This window comes from Colossoma macropomum, unplaced genomic scaffold (genome assembly GCF_904425465.1).
Source record: "Colossoma macropomum unplaced genomic scaffold, Colossoma_macropomum, whole genome shotgun sequence".
NCBI lineage: Eukaryota > Metazoa > Chordata > Actinopteri > Characiformes > Serrasalmidae > Colossoma > Colossoma macropomum.
Window position 1 is genome coordinate 41416033 of NW_023494795.1, and position 17718 is coordinate 41433750.

Sequence of the window (17718 nt, forward strand, 5' to 3'; positions counted from 1 at the left end):
AGCAACTTACAATTTGATCATTTTACACAGGCAGGTGAAGGGAGTGTTAGAAGTCTTGCCCATGGACTCTTATTGGTATAGCTTAGGTTGATTGCCCAGGCAGGGAATTGAACCCCAACCTGCAATGTGGAGAACAGAAATGGTGCCCACTATATTAGTCACATGTACCAACACGTATCAGAAAAGATTGAAGGAGAAGAGTATAAAGAAGACAAGGAACACCTTATCCGTCCAGCATGGTGGAGGTAGTGTTATAGTGTGGGCATGTGTGGCCACCAATGGAATTGGTTTTAATGACCCAAAGCACACTGCCAATGTAACTCAAGACATTTTTAAGGCAAAGAAGTGGAATGTTCTGCAATAATCACCTGATCTTAATCCAATTGAGCGTGCATTTCACTTATTGAAAGGCAAAACTGAAAGGTAAACGTCCCATAAACGAGCAGAAACTGAAGACAGCTGCAGTAAAGACCTGGTAGAGCATCACCAGGGAGGAACCCCAGCATCAGGTGATGTCTATGGGCTCCAGACTTCAGGAAGTCATTGACTGCACAGGATTTGCAACTAGGTATGAAAAATAATTTAAGATTGTTAGTTTGTCCAGTTACTTTTGAGCCTCTAAAAATGAGGGTATCTGTATGAAAATGATTGTAATCCCTACACTGTAGGAATAGGTTGCAACCTATCCATGTTGCAGCCCTAATAAGAAGTTGGATTTCTGTTAGATGACAGTAACACTGTCAACACTGTAGGAGCTGCATTTCCCAGCAGTGGGATCTAGAGCTTCTAAGCTGTTCTATTCTCCCAATCAGAAAGATTAAGAAGCATCAGCCTGACCCACAGGGAACGCTGCTTAACCCAGCCAACAGAACGCTCCACAAACGTTCCCCAAACGTTCCTCTAGCCCAGACAGACGAGCAACAAAGCTGACGGGAAATTGAAAGGTACGGAAGAGGATTAGGACTGTCTTATCTCTCCAATACTGAACTATTTGCCGCTGAAATCAGTGCCGTCTGATGAAAGACAGAGGAATCTTTTTAACTTTCTTCCTCTGCGGGCAAACCAGGCTGTATTTTTAGATCAAAGAAGCACCTCCCCTCCTAATTAAGCTGTCGGCGCTCCGTCAGAAAGCTTGAAAAGCCCCCCACCCTATAAAGAAACAATCCAAACGAGCCGTGAAATTCAGCACCCCACTCTTTTGATCTCAGCTGTCATGTATGCTACAAAATATGGGCCACGATGACAGAAACGAGGACGGTAACAGAGGAAAGCAGGATTTAATCTATCTGATAGGTATCTTTAGGACTGGCTTTGATAACACTGATAATTATTTTATTAGAAAATCTTGCAAACTTTCAGCTGAGCTCTAGAGCGGGAAACACCTCACTGACACAGGAACTGTAGTTACAGTATTCAGAAACGTAAGCGTTAATAAAACAGCGCATTAAGTGTTTAAAAAAATGGTCATTCAAAGGTTCTTTAGAGAAGAAAAATGGTTCTTTATAAAATCATGAAGTCAAAAACACTCAAACACTCAAAAAAACCCTTTGCATGATTAAAGGGCTCTTTGCATAGTGAAATGGTTCTTCAGACTGATGGAGAATGTGCATGAATGTGTTATAGATCTATCTATTATTACAAACTTAACCCTGTTACTTTCAAAAAGATTTTATATAAAACCATATAATACACAACTCTTCAATCTGAAGAACGCTTTCATGATGCAGTGAACAATTTTATCATGCAAATGGTTTCTTGAGTGTTCATGGTTCTATATAGAACCGTTTTTTTTTACTAAAGAAAACTTGAAGGACCATCTTTTTTTAAGAGCGTACACTCAGTCAAACAGATATGTATCATAAACTGGCATGACATAATAATACATATAATTTGATAATAATTTTATGTAATACGTATTCTTTCAGAGGTCTGCATAAATAGAAAGAAGAAAAATGTAAGAAAAAAATAAATAAATAGTATATCATCACTGTCCAAAACAATCTCTAAAATGGCAGCAGAGTTGTTGCTGCCATCAAGTTCTAAATGAGTTCATGTTTTTCATGAAATGGTAAAATGTCTCACTTTCAACATTTGATATGTGTTCTATGTTCTATTGTGAATAAAATATGTGTCTATGAGATTTGCAAATCATTGCATTCTGTTTTTATTTACATTTATTCATATTTTACAAAGTGTCCCAACTTTTTTGGAATTGGGTTGTAAAATGTGGCTTATGCTGAATTTTTATTTATGATCATAACATTTAGCTGAAATAATTAGAGAAATTACTTACATAATCATTTTTTTACTTTCCTAGTAAAAGATGATCTCTAAGATGTGAATGAGTAATTATACACGTTGTGAATGACATAATGACATCATGAACTTTATTATTAAGCCAAACGTTATAATAAATTAATCTGTTCTGTGTTGATCACACACATCGTCGTGCCATCATCGTTGTCGCTCACTTGTGGCCCTTGCTGTCATTATAGCTCTTTTTGGCAGGCTTACTGTGGCTGTTACTTTTCATTACAACTGCTGATTGTTGCTATGTTACAGGTGAAGAAAGTAGAGTGATATTTTGGCCCAATCCCATTTCACCCCTCGCCCCTACCACTTAGATGCCTATGCACTAGAAGACGCAATGACGGAGCGGTAGACACACGCAGATCTTGTCCGTCTAGAAGGCGTGTACACGGCTGGAGCAGGGCAGAGTTTGTACAGTTCAAAATCCAGCAGGAAACAAAACATTTAGTCCAGAAACAAAGAAATATGGGCCATCTAAAAAAAATTTTGGCGATGGTCAAATGAAGAGCCAAGCAGACAACAGCCACACAAGCCAAGAAGTCATATTGCACAGGAAAAAGAGTACACAGCGTTGCTAATCTACTTCATCTTGAATTTTCTTGCGTCTGTATGTTTCTATTGGTTGACACGCCCCCACGTCAGAATCCGTTGCAGCAAAAGTTCAAACGGTTTGAACTTTTCTGACACTCTGCGATGCGTCTTTTCACTGCATACAGGTGCATTTCTAGTCAAGCTGATGCAGCGTCCTGACTGAAATACACTGGGGGGCAGCGTTTCTGACTCTGCATCAGCTTCCAGTGTATAGGCACCCTTATCCCTCCATTTTGCGCATTCATGTCTAGGGGTAGGGTGTCCCGATTGTTGTTGAGATAAAGAGGTAAGGCGAAATGTTAGGGCTACATGGCCCTCCAAATGGAGGTTTTTCAGAGGCACACACCAAACAGAGTGTTATGAGAAAAAAAGAAAAAGCGACAAGGTGGCTGCACAAGCGACCAAAGAAACCCACGAATAGAAGTATTCTTCTCAGCTAAAAATTACAATAACCATTGAATTATCCTAGTTTAACGTTGTTTCAATGTAATATGGTTCTTTTTTTTTAACAATCATTAAATGTTGCTAGTAGTACGCAGATGTCTCAGTAGCTAGTTAGCTAATTTTCCCATTCCACCTTAAACGGTGCAGAAGTTACATTTTGGGCCCTAGGTGTCAAAACTGCTGCACCGTGTTAGGTGGAACGGGAAAATTCAAACAAGAAGCTGGTGAATAGCCGACTTCAGCTTCATACCACTGAAGAATTAGGGGTGGGTGATAATAAATAATTGCCCCCTCTTTGACAGCATACGATGCCCTAAATGTAACTAAAGCCCAGCAGTGAGGAGCTGAACTTTACCCTCCTCTGCTGTCACTGCAGACTGGCAGGGTCGCCTACAGAGCAGCGCTGGTAGCTGTTAATGAAGTCATGTTCTTTTTTATTTGAGGGTCCCACTTCATTCCCATTTCAACCACTACACCTTTTAGTTCCAAAGGGGCAATGAAACACTCGAAAACAAGGGGTAGGGGCAAAAACAAGAAATGAGGTTTGGCTGGAGTGCCATTATCAGAAGATTTTGCCACGTATAGAATGCCTCTCAGCCAATCACATTGTGAGATTAGAACTAACTGTGGTATAATAAAAATTAACAGAGAAAATGAAACATAACAGAACATTTTGAATAGAAGGCAAAATGTCTGCAGACGTTTTTTGGTGTGAGGCTGGGCTTTTCTCCAGGACGCTAATCCTCCAGTGCTCTGACTGAGGAGCAGCTCCAGACTGCACGCTTTAAGAGCTATGAAACTGCACTTACTGACTATTTCACCAACACCAGCTTTGTGAGCTGACACTAAAGCACTTCCTGCCACTGTGGCCAAAGTATGTGGCTAACTTTGCAGAATTTGTTTATTTATTTATTTACTTATTTGTTTGATGAAAAATCTTAGAGAAAATAATGTTTTCTCAAATCTTCTGCATTTTTAAATGGTTAAGATGTAAATAGAGTCATTCAGAGTCATTTGATGTGAAATGCAATCAGAACTGTTCGCAGTGGTGGTGATAGGAACCTTGCGTCCACCTCTAAAAGCTCCCTCACAGAAAGTTACTACATGAAATGGTTATGAATTCACTGCCTGATGTCTGAGACATTGTTTAATGATAATTTTGAGAAGATTTTGGCCTTAAACTCCATTCATGGTGGAGGGATACATTATATTCAGGGTGTTGTGAGGCAAAATAATCCCCAAAGCAAACTTATTATTCAAGATTTTTCACTATTTTATCATTATCAACATTCCATAGAAAACTCAGAAGACTCGTGTAGGTTCACTGGTGGTTTTGGATAGTAAACAAATTGTTTATATTTGTGTTGTAGTCATGGCGACCCCTGGTTCCCATCACCACCACTGTAAAGAAATCTGAACCTTTTCACACTCAAAACACTCCTGAGAAAGACCCTTTGTGAATAAGTGCACAGATATAGTGTGACATGCAGATTGAAAACACATGCATTTCTCTCCATGATATCTGGTATACTGAGCAGGTAACTGCTGCTCACCTGGTGAAGATTTAGATGGGTTGCTGTATCCAGCTGCAGCATGTATATATAGTAACATGTATACACAATAACAACACCGCCAGATCAGTTTTGCTGTTGCTAGAGTGACTGGATAGTTTTCATGTCAACTGCAGTCAGGTTGCCATGGAGATAGATACACAGAGAAAGTCTCAGCACTCGGAGTTATGGGGCGATGACAGAGTGGCATTACAGCAGGAAGACAGAGGTAATACACATACACATCCACTCACACCAACACCACTAGACTCTACAGTGGAATGTATATAAACACACTCACTGAGCGCTTTATTAGGAACACCATCTTGTATCAGCTCCACTGACCACATAGGAGCACTTTGTAGTTCTGTCGTTACAGACTGTAGTCCATCTACTTCTCTGCATACTTTGTTATCCTGTTCTTCAATGGTCAGGACCCCCACAGGACCCCACAGAGCAGGTATTATTTGGTGGTGGGTCATTTTCAGCGCTGCAGTAACACTGACGTGGTGGTGGTGGTGTCAGTGTGTGCTGCGCTGGTGCGAGTGGATCAGACACAGCAGTGCCGCTGGAGTTTTTAAAACACTGTCCACTCACTGTCCACTCTATTAGACATTCCTATCTTGTCAGTCCACCTTGTAGATGTAAAGTCAGAGACGATAGCTCATCTGCTGCTGCACAGTTTGTGTTGGTCATCCTCTAGTCCTTCATCAGTGGTCACAGGACGCTGTCGACAGGACGCTGTTGGCTTGATGTTTTTGGTTCTCAGTCCAGCAGCAACACGGAGGTGTTTAAAACTCCAGCAGCACCTCTGTGTCTGATCCACTCGCACCAGCACAACACACAATAACATGCCACCACTACGTCAGTGTCTTTGCAGTGCTGAGAATGACCCACCACCCAAATAATACCTGCCCCCTTGGTGGTCCTGTGGGGGTCCTGGCCATTAAAGAACAGGCTAACAAAGTATGCAGAGAAACAGATGGACTACAGTCTGTAACTGTAGAACTACAAAGTGCTCCTATATGGTCAGTGGAGCTGAGAGAATGGATGATGAGAGTAGAAACAAGGAGGTGTAAATGTATATCGCTACACTGACTTACACTAAAAGTCTTATTTAAACTTATTTATTTTTCAGCATCAGGAAAAAAATTCTAAAAACATATTTAATGGAAAAATAAGAACAACTAAATCTAATCTTAGTGTTTGAGTGTTGAGTATGTAACTCTTTCCCTTTATTAAAGCTTCAATGCTTTTCAGGAGACTCACTTTCAGTTCATCAAAGAATCTGCAGACACTCCTCCAAAGTTCAGTCTTAGAAGCTGGTTGGTCATTTTCTGAAGTAATCAAACACATTCAGTGATGTTGAGGTCTGAACTCTGGGGTGGTCAGTCCATTGTTCAGCTTCTTTGTTTGATGTGTCTCCTTTTCTCAGTGAGGTTCTTCTTGACAGCTACACATCCTTTCAGACCCACAGTGCTGAGTCGTCTTCTCACAGTGGAAGGATGGACAGAAACACCTGTGGATGTTTTCAGATCTAAAGCAGTTTGATTTTCTCCTCTCTCTCAGAGATGAAAGCTTTAAGTGCTGTTTATCTGCTGGGGGCAGTTTTGGTGTCTACCAGGTCTTCCAGGTAGTTGTTAGGAGCCACATTTTCTTTTGGAATATGCTGCTTTTTCCTTTGACTTTGTCCTTTCTTCTGGAAGTAGATTATCTTACATCTAATCTTGACACAAATATCTCCTGAAAAAAGAACAACTTATACTAAATGTCTTTTTTGACTGGAAATTGAATAAATGAAGGGTGGTCTCAGACTTTTGCACAGCACTGTACATGCACATGCTCTGTTCCTGCAGACAGTGTGCAGTTAGTTAATGACTCCGCTGTGATTTCATGCGAGGCGTCTCCGCTCTACATCATGCTCAACTTCCGCCGAAAGCACAATTACATAACACTAACAAGCCCATTTCCATAACCACAAACAATTACGTTCAGACATTCAGATCTACATTAAACCATCAGGACTAATGTTTCTCTGAACTGTTTACAGACATAAACTACACTTCACATTCCGTTCACAGCAGTCTAACAGATATAACAGATGGCAGGCACTTCTTCTCTGCTCTTTCGTTCTTAGCCTGCAGGTTTACTAACTACACTGAGCTCTCTGCCAGCACTCTGCTCTTCTTCTGACCTCTGCAGGGACGTTTCCACTGCCGTAACATAATCAGCGGTATCATTACGTCACAGCAAAGCCCACATGACGAGAGTTTTTAAAGGGACAGATTGGCAAAATTCAAATTTACCCATTGCCTACCCTTTATGATCAGACATGTTTAATTTCTGAAGTTTGCTTCTTCATTTTTAGCACTGAAGCTACGAGGCTAATGTGTTTGTGTTTTACTTCGACGTTTGTGTGGTTTTATATTCCAAAAAGAATTTCCAGCCTCTTTATATCCCATAGAACAAAACAGGCTGTTTTTGTTACTGTGATTTTAAGACTGACATATGTAAATCAGCTCTGTTCTGATTGGCTGCCTCATTCAAAAAGCACTCCTTATAACTTCAGCATGAATGGGCCGGGCTAAATGACAGTATAGGATATACTGAATAGGCTGATATATGTAAATGTGTTGGCTTTTTACAGCAGGGTGAGTAGCCATACTTGCACAATGACACCTCCATCGCTTCATTGGTACCATTTGAACAATGGTAGTCCGTTTAAAATGTTTAAAAAAAAGTATGTAGTTTAACAAGTGAGCAGTGAACATTACTGCCTCCCTCAAGTATCACTAGACTGGTACAAATCTTGAATAAACACCGAAAACCATAAAACTGGAACCTTCACTACTGGACCAATGACCAATGAAAAAAGCACAGTTCCAATTTTCTGGTGCCCAGGACTCCAAGACTTCATGAAGCGCCTTCATAGAATACTTTCAGGCCCTGTGCCTCAAAAGCCTAAAACTGGGCTGTACAGTTTCATATAAGAGCAGCTCATACTTTCATACGTTTTTAGACCCTAAAAATTCCAACCAAGAGCTGTTCTCCTGAGAACACACATACACTGAAAGGTATCTAAAAAGCAGTGGGCTTCTTAAATATTGATACAACGCCTTTCAGAAAAATGAAAGTGCTCATTCAGCCAAAAACCCTTATTCACTGCACTCTTAAAAAGAGCACGGAAATGGTACTGGCTTGGATGTACAGCTCTAGGAAAAAAACCTTCAACTGGTATAGAACACTTACATTATGTTCAAGATTCAAGATTCAACTTTCAAATTCAAGATTCAGTCAAACTTTAAAAAAGGTTACTTCACATCATGCATTTCATTTGCAAAGAACCATCCACTGAATGTAGGGTTGAGCAGTAACCACTTTTTTGATACCTTCTCCAAATATTACAGTTGTATTACTGGGGTGGTAAAAAGTGTGTAAATATCTGTAAAAGTAGCGTAAGTAACATAAACACTTTTATGTTTATGTCCTATATAAAAAAAATGTTTAGTTCACTGACACCAAATAAGTGAATTCAGTGCACAATTTTCAATTCAGTAAATGTCAAAACATTAATCCAACATAAATATTAAACAGTGCTGCTAACTAGGAGAGAGAGACTAGTTAGCATTAGCTAAGCTAGCATAACAGCTCTGCTTACCACAGAACAGGTTTGATTCTGGCTAATTGAAGCAACATTGACCAAAGTTTAGAAGATTATTCAAATCTGAGGGAGTGAAGGTCAAGCGGCTGGTGCTGGAGGGACAGAAGATTAAATGAAACCTGCTTTATGGTGTTTGGAACTGTAGCCTACTAGCTAAGCTAACTGTGGTGTGTGGCACTATTTGGATCTGTAGCTAAAACTTATTTTAAAAGGTTTTAACATAATATTTAACACACTTCACTGCTGAAAAAAGGCCATGAGAAACCTAATGAATTTTTTTTCTGATTGGAATTAGCTTAGTGATTTCCAAGGTTTTCCAATGCTTTCCAACGGTTTCCCGTAGAACACTGTTAGATCCTATTAGAAAACCATCAAATGTGTTTAGAATCAGTCACTGGTCACCAGTTAAACCATTAGGATACATTGTGATATCAACCCATCAACACTAACACAATACAAAATCATCCCCAGTTAGCAAAATTTGTCCGGCCCACTGGTGGGCCACATCCTTGGTTTGTTCTGACCCAATATACGTCTGGGTTCTCGGCCCAGATCTGGCCCACACACTGTAAAGTGAGTAGAGCTAAAGGATATGGCCCAAATCTGGCCCTAGTCTGGCCCAACTACATTGTTGGTTCACAACATTTATGCCAGAATTGTCACACGAATGTAGACACAAGGCAAAACCATATGAAGCTGTCCAGGATCTGGCCCTATTCTGGCCCACATGCCTAGCATTTACCCAGTAGTCAACCAACACTCACATAGGAAAGCCAGAATTGGCCCAAAACCGTCTGTTATCTGGGAAAATCTGGGCCCAGTCTGGCTCAGCTACATTGTTGGTCCGCAATATTCACACCAGAACTGTCCCACAAATGTAGGCATGAGGCAAAATAGTATGAAGCTGTCCATGATCTGGCCCTATTCTGGCCCGCATGCCTGAGTCCAGTGGTGGCGTGCTTTACACCACTGCATTCAACGCTTTGCATTGCGCTTGGTGATGTAAGGCTTGGATATAGCTGCTCGGCCATGGAAACCCATTCCATGAAGCTCTCTACGCACTGTTCTTCTTCTGTTTGGAGGTCTGTAGCGATTGACTCTGCAGAAAGTTGGTGACCCCTGCGCACTATGCGCCTCAGCATCCGCTGACCCTGCTCTGTCATTTTACATGACCTACCACTTCGTGGCTGAGTTGCTGTCGTTCCCAATCGCTTTCACTTTGTTATAATACCACTGACAGTTGACTGTGGAATATTTAGTAGTGAGGAAATTTCACGACTGGACTTGTTGCACTGGTGACGTCCTATCACGGTACCACGCTGGAGTTCACTGAGCTCCTGAGAGCGACCCATTCTTTCACAAATGTCTGTAGAAGCAGTCTGCATGCCTAGGTGCTTGGTTTTATACACCTGTGGCCATGGAAGTGATTGGAACACCTGAATTCAATGATTTGGATGGGTGAGTGAATACTTTTGGCAATATAGTGTACATCTCACATTACTAGGCTTTTTTCCATTGTAGCCTCATTCATTGTACATATTTATTACATTAATAGATTTTTTAAAAAAAGTGTGATCAGTGAATGGATATGTTTTAAGCAATTAGATTAGAAGTGGGTGTATGAAATACTGAAGGCACAAACTGATGACACAGCTAAAAAATTAAACCTGTCCTGTGGCATTTATAGCTGTAGCTTGGTAGATAAGCTAACAATAGCTTGGTTATCAGGCACGGTTCCAGCTAACTGATGCATAAATTACCTGCGTTACAAAAATAAAAACCCATATCCGACAGCACTGAGTGACTTGTGTTGGAATGACGGCTGAAATTGAACATGTTCTGTGGTGTTTGTGGCTGTTAGCCTTAGCTGAGCCTCTTTTTTTCTGATTTCCTGGTCCTGATTTAGCAGCATATCAAACGGGTGATTATAATTCAAATGAGTCAAATGAGTCATAATTTTAAAATATTGTCATTATTTTTAAACATTTTCACCATATTTAAATACTACAGCATAACTAATTACCCTTACATCACTAAGGACCCAAAATAAGCCACTAAGCCTTTATTTTTAAGATCGTACCTCTGCAAACTCCAGCCTCTGAAAAAAAGCACACGCACCTGGCTGCGATCCTTATCCACCTTCTTAAAGCACTTATTGAGCGACAGATTGTGCCGCACCGAGTTCTTCCAGCCAGTAGGGGCGCTGGCAAAGTAAGGGAAGTGATCCAGGATCCAGCCGTAAATGTCCTTGACGGGGAGCCGCTTGGCTGGTGCGTCCTCGATGGCCATGAAGATGAGGCAGCTGAAGGAGTACGGCGGTTTGCGGCCGTGTCCCGGCAAAATCCCGCTGGATTTGGGTGAGTTTGATGGAGACGGTGATGAAGACTCGCAGTAACCCTGAGCGTCCTGCAGGGGGCTCACGCTGCGCAGGCCTGAGTGGCCCAGACTGGTCAGCAGGTCCGTGCTCTCATGGAGCCAGCTCAGGCTGGTCAGCTCCTCGTCCTGGGGGCGACTCAGAGAGGCAGACAGGGCCAGAGAAAGGTCGCCCGGAATCGGGTCCTGGTACAGTTGGTCTTGATACAGGGGGCTCAGGCCCTGCGCCACACTGCCGCTGCTCGGACCGTCCGCTCGCTTTCCAGGTGGCATGACCAGCTCTCCTACCATGGGAAAGAGAGAGACAGAAAAAGAGGAATGATGAAGTCTGGAATGAATCACTGACTGTCAGCAGTGTAACATCTTTAGTAAAGACAATGGTTCTGTACAGAACCATGAACACTTAAAGAACAGTTTGCATGTTAAAATGGTTCTTTGTATGGTGTAATGGTTCCTGAGATTGATGGAGAATGTGTTATATATGGTTCTATTTTGAAAATTGTTTTATATATAGCACCAAAAAGGGTTCTTCTACTGTTCCAAGCTTTATGTTATTTTCATTTAGTTCACTGCTATATCATAATAATCTTTGTGTCTCAGTTTAAGGGAACGACGTGGCCCAAAAACTCTCCTTAAGGGCCCAGGGGTCACTTGTTACACCACTGTGTATAGCTCCACAGGCGAGCGTCAACTTTTTACGCAAAATTAGTCATATGTACAAACATCAGCGCATGCAGGTTTAACTGAGCATGTCAACAACTATTTTATTTACAGCAGGACTGATATACTGCTTTAAAGGGTGCGTGTGTTTCTATGAGAGAGAGAGAGAGAGAGAGTGGTGGTCTGTGGGGTCAGATCGCCTGAGGGTGGGATTGTAGCGGGGTGAACTTGGCCTCCTACAGATACTGATCTAAATCAGAATTTATCACACAGGGCCGAGTCAGAGTCAGCTACAACTCTCACTCACGCCACACGTCCACTCTACTGTATATAATTATTTTACATTTTGGGTGGACTGCCACTTTAATTGCTACAATACTGTGCAAAAATCATTTAATTTCTTGTCACTATAACGACAGTTATAGTCATAAAACTAAAAAATGATACAGTCCATCCAAAATGTAATTACTGTACATTTTGGATGGACTGCCACTTTAATTGCTAGTGTATGTGCAAAAGTCATTCATTTTGAAGGAGATATTTCAGGGGAGATTAGATATACATTCTTAAAAAGGTGGTTCTTCAAAGGTTCTTTAATAAAGAAAATGGTATGCAACATATTCTCCATCAAACTGAAGAACCCTTTTATAATGCAAAGAACCCGCTAATCATGTTCATATGTTCAAGTTTCTGTATAGAAAAATTATCTTTACTAAAGAACCCTTGAAGAGCCATCTTTTTTTAAGAGTGTAAGATAATCCGCTTGCATAAGAAGGAAGAAAGTCTGTTTGTTTTTTCCTGAAATAAAATATTTGAACAAAATTTCAAAACATACCGTTCACTCTCTCCAGTCCTTACAGTTGATATAAGTAAACTAAGCTACAAAAACAAGCCACTGTTTCTATGATGTCACCAAAAAACACTTTTTACATACATCTGTCTATTTAACCTACAACAGCTTAGCAGCCGCGCACTGAAGCTGTAAAGACTGCCTCAACCTGGACTGCTTTTTGCATGGGGCACAATACAGGGCAGCCAATCAGAACAGAGCTTATTTACATATATCAGTATTAAAGGTACAGAAACAAAAACAGTCATGTTTAATTATAAGATATAAAACAAGGCTGGAAAATGTAAAAACATGAATTATGACTGTTTCTGGTACCCATAAAATGGGTGAGAAGGATATGGACTCTAAAAGCTACAGAGAAAATGTGACTCCTAACAACCACCTGGTAGACACCAAAACCCCTTCAGATAAACAGCACTTAAAGCTTTCAGCTCTGAGAGAGAGGAGAAAATCAAGCTGCTTCAGATCTGAAAACATCCACAGGTGTTTCTGTCCATCCTTCCACTGTGAGAAGACGACTCAGCGCTATGGGTCTGAAAGGATGTGTAGCTGACGAGAAGAACCTCACTGAGAAAAGGAGACAAACACATCAAACAAAGAAGCTGAACAATGGACTGCGCCCCACGAGTCCAGACCTCATCATCACTGAATGTGTTTGATTACTTCAGAAAATGATCAACCAACTTCTAAGACTGAACTTTGGAATAAAGGTAAAGAGTGACACACTGAACACTCAAACATCTGGGATTAGACTTAGCTGTTGAGGCTTCAGTGTAATTTTCTTTTTAGTTTGTGCTTGATTGCAGTTTGAATAAATAAAAGAGGGACTCTTACTTTTGCACATTGCTGTTTGTATCATCACAACACAACCACAATCTGAGCAGTCCACGTTCCAGCACGCCTCAGGATTTCTCCACACGCTCTCTCAGACAGCGACCATCCTCACTGTGATTGACTGACAGCTACCAGTGTCAGAGCTGCATGGCTGAGGGAGGCTTCACAGCATCTGTATCCACGGCAACAAAGGCTAAACTTCATCCTGTCCAAACTTGGCTGTGTTTAAACGCAAGACAACAGATCAGCAGAACAGCCATGTGGCATAACCTCACAGCAGGAGGGAGAACAAAATCACACAAATGATGCCTTTGATGCCACCTGATGTATAATAATAATAATAATGATAATAATAATAATAATTTATATTTTAAATTATGTTAAAATAGTGCTTTTTAATAGGAAAAGTAAATTTTCACACCCTTTCCACATTAATATATAACATGAAATTTCCCAGAATAAACATGTAGTGAATAAAAATCTCCTGAAAATAAAGAGCTTGTACTTAAAGGGGAAGTCCATCAATCTTTCAAAATTTCTGCATTCTGACCAGTGGTCACCATGACTACAACACAACTATAGCCATTTTATTTACTATCTAAAACCACCAGTGAACCTACATGTGTCTTTTGAGTTTTATATGGAATGTTGATGATGGGAAAATAGAGATAAATCTGAAATAATAAGTTTTCTTTGGGGACTATTTTGCCTCAAAACACTCACCATGAATGGAGTTTAAGGTCAAAATCTTCTCAAAACTATCGTAAAACGATGTCGATCATAAAACTCTCTGTGAGGGAGCTTTTAGAGGTGGAAGTCTGGTTCCTATCACCTGAGTTTCTCTAGAACAGAGCATTTCACACCAAACCACTCTGAATGACTCTGTTTACATGTCAATCACTTAATTATGCAGAACTCTTAGTGGAATTCCAAGTTTTGACTGAAAATTAAATAAAGGGTGTTCTCTGACTTGTACGCAAATGGTTCTTTGAGTGTTCATGGTTCTGTGTAGAACCATTTTCTTTACAAAAGAGGAAACCCTCAAAGAACCACTGAAATATGTGCGCATATAGGCATATATGTATGTATATGTATGTGTAAGTAGTATATAAGTAACATATTGTTTCTTGTTATGGCCAAAAGAGGTTAAGCTCATTTCGCAGTGCAGATGGGTCGCAGACTTTGATGTACAGACGCGGCGCCTGATTGGTCAGCAGAATGTGTGTGCCCTAGAGTGCCCTAACACTGTTGTCATAGGAACACAGGAAATGGAAAGTAAACAAGGCTGTGTTTCAGGGTGCAGATTGGGGGTGGATATGTCGGCCTCCACAACACTGCTGACATTAAGAACCTGCTGATTCTGCTCTCTCATTCATTTCAATACTCTTCAGTATTTAAGCTATTAAGTAGTATGGAGTTCTGTTCAGTAGTTTGAGTGGATTAGAGGAAGAACTCAGGGCCGACACTTTGTCATAGTGTTCCCTGTATAATGAATTCTGCTAGTCTGCCTGAGTTAACCAAGTCCTGTTTTCACTACGTAAGTACTATTGGAATGGGATCAGTTTCACATGGGAAGTTGTGGTAATGTCATTATTACCAATGTGTGTACAAATCAGCCATGTGAGTATTTTTACAGACTATGCAGAAAAGATTCAGACAAATTTTACATATCACTCTTAAAAAAAGATGGTTCGTCAATGGTTCTTTAGTATAGTTTCTGTATAGAACCATGAACACGCCCTTTTGCATGATTAAACTGTTCTTCACATCATGCTTCAGATTGATGAAAAGTGTGCTGTACATGGTTTTATATAGAACCTTTTTTGAAAAGGGTTCTGTGCAGCACCAAAAAGCATTCTTCAATTGTAACAGGCTTGATATCATAACAATAGAAGAACACTTTTTGGTGCTATATAGAACCGTTTTCAAAAAGGTCATGTTTAGAAACATCTACAGCACGTTCCCCATCAATCTGAAGAACACTTTCATGATGCGAAGAACCCTTTAATCATGCAAATAGTTCTTTGAGTGTTTATGATTCTATATAGAACCATTTTCTTTACTAAAGAATCCTTGAAGAACCATCTTTAAGCATCTTTTAACTATTAATCTATTGCTATTTATCTATTAGAATAGAATTACCTACTTAATTGATATAAACAAATCGTAAAAATAGCCCTAGATTATCTTAATCATGTGCTATAAAATGAACCATAAAATAACCTAGTTTAATCCAGTGGTATAACACCAACTATAGAAATAATCCCAGGCTATATTAACCCTGTGCTCTGAAATAAATTGTAGAAATTAGATGTACAACACAAACTGCAGAAATAAAAAATATTTTCATCTCATGCTCTTAAATAAGCCATAGAAAAAAGCCCAAATTATACTAAATCCTGTGCCATAAAATTAATCACAGAAATAATCCTGTGTATATTAATCCCATGCCACAAAACTGTAGAAACAATCCCGGGTTATATTAAACCTGTGCAGCTTTTTGACAGTTTAAGAAAATTTTTAGTTCACAGATAATCAGTACATAATAAAAACTAAGAACCTACAGTGACGTGAGTTTGTTGTAGAAATAATCACAGGTTATTTTAATCCCATGCTATACAACAAACTGTAGAAATAATCCCAGGTTATACTAATCTTGTGCTATAAAATAAACTGTAGAAATAATCCCAGGTTAGACTAATCTTGTGTTGTAAAACGAACTGTAGAAATAATCCCAGGTTATTTTAATCCTATGCTTTAAAACTGTAGAAGTAATCCCAAGTAATTTTAATCCAGTGCAACCTGCCATGTTGGTAACTTTTTGGCAGTTCACAAATAATCTGTAAACAAATTAATAGAAATTAAGAACGTACAGTGATGTAAGTTTGTGACTGCGTTTACATTTACATAACAAGGGTCAAAAAAAAGTGGTTAAAATGTTAGTAACAGCCAGTAATAGTCATTTTACTGGATGCTGACCCTGTATTTGCTCTTTGGCCTGTTAAACAGTATGGAAGTCTGTTCACAGTAGTACAGCCCACATTTGATTCACCTTTCTCCAGTCCATTCATACCCCAATATAATAACATTCTACACAGAAATATTAAAGAACAGTAGATGAAACTGAGCTATATAATATCTCATTCATAAACACCTACTGGGATAATTCTCGCACACACAAAGCAAATCAATTATGCTGTGCAATTACCTGCACATAACTCCACAATATGCAATGAACATACAAGTCTACGTTTTATTCAGACAAATTCTCTAAAACTATGTTTAACCCTCTGGGGTACAGGAACATGCACATGCTTCAAAATCTGTCTCTATATCTGTTTCTGTATCTGTGTGATAATCCTGCACAGAAATCCAGTTCAAACATGTCCTGAATCTGTAGAGTCGCCCTTTCCATTCTATCTTATCACAAGATCCTACGTGACTCACATCTGGAGTTATGAGGCTATGAAGAGGGGCTGAGATACACGTCATCTGCCTCTCACCGTGTGGAACTGGTGGATTTGTGTGTCCGTCTACATTCTGTGTGAAACTGACCAATAGACACTCAGGAAATCACTAATGACTGACCCATCACACCAGAAACCCTTCAATCTTCATTCAGTCCACATCAGAGATGTGAAATGGCATACAGAGAGTTTATAGCTGCTGAAGTTGCTGTAGCAGTTTTGGAAAGTAGTGATGAAGATAACGGAGCATTTAGATATGAAACATATGAGTATCATGTTATATTAAGAGCCATTAAAGGAGAGTTTAAGAAGATATGAACAAATCGAGAAAATGAGATCACTGATAAGTAAAATATGTTCCTATTTATGTTTTCATTTGTTCAAAATGGTAGCTTTAAATATCTCATAATTAAAAGGGAAAAGGCAATTAAAATGCATTTTGTATCGAGTTATTATTGTTATGCTTGTAATACTGTACACATATAATTACATAGTATTATAGTTATAGTTATGCATTTCACATGTGATAACTTGAAGTGTCTAAAAACATGTTCAGAAATAAAAATATGTATAAAATGTAAAATGTAATCACGTAAAATCATGTGAATAATATATGATCACGTGACATTTTACACCATGAAATTAAATATGGCAACAGTTTAAAATGAGGAATCAAGATCTGAGAAAATAACAAATGAATCACAACATAAATGTGCATTACGCATATGTAAAGTGTCTAAACACTTTGTGAACATGTGATTATCCACATGTGAACTTCATTTGAATGTCATGTTATTTTTTTTGTAATTTTTATGCCTCTGTCCAAAATTCCTCACAGCACTGGCCGGAGAAGCCCACATTTTGTCATTATTTCCCTCACGACTTCATTAAAAATAGATAATCATTAACAATTAAAAAAGAAAACTACGTGGGAAATCAGCAATCTGGCAACCCAACGTACAGACGGCTGGAGCAAGT

The 17718-nt window shown here is 39.5% G+C and overlaps 1 protein-coding gene across 2 annotated transcripts in view; it reads right to left on the reverse strand.

Moving 5' to 3' along the window:
- The window catches only part of ches1 (checkpoint suppressor 1), a 48540-nt gene that overhangs the window by 15011 nt on the left and 15811 nt on the right, over positions 1-17718 (reverse strand). Inside the window, exons 2-3 of one of the 2 annotated variants that reach the window (XM_036582448.1) lie at positions 13274-13492; positions 10675-11213 (exon numbers count right to left, since the gene is read on the reverse strand). In XM_036582448.1, the coding sequence (XP_036438341.1) occupies positions 10675-11213; positions 13274-13298 (564 nt within the window). In that variant the 5' untranslated portion in view covers positions 13299-13492. The remainder of the gene's footprint in view (positions 1-10674; positions 11214-13273; positions 13493-17718) is intronic. The other variant, XM_036582449.1, reaches the window with a different exon arrangement.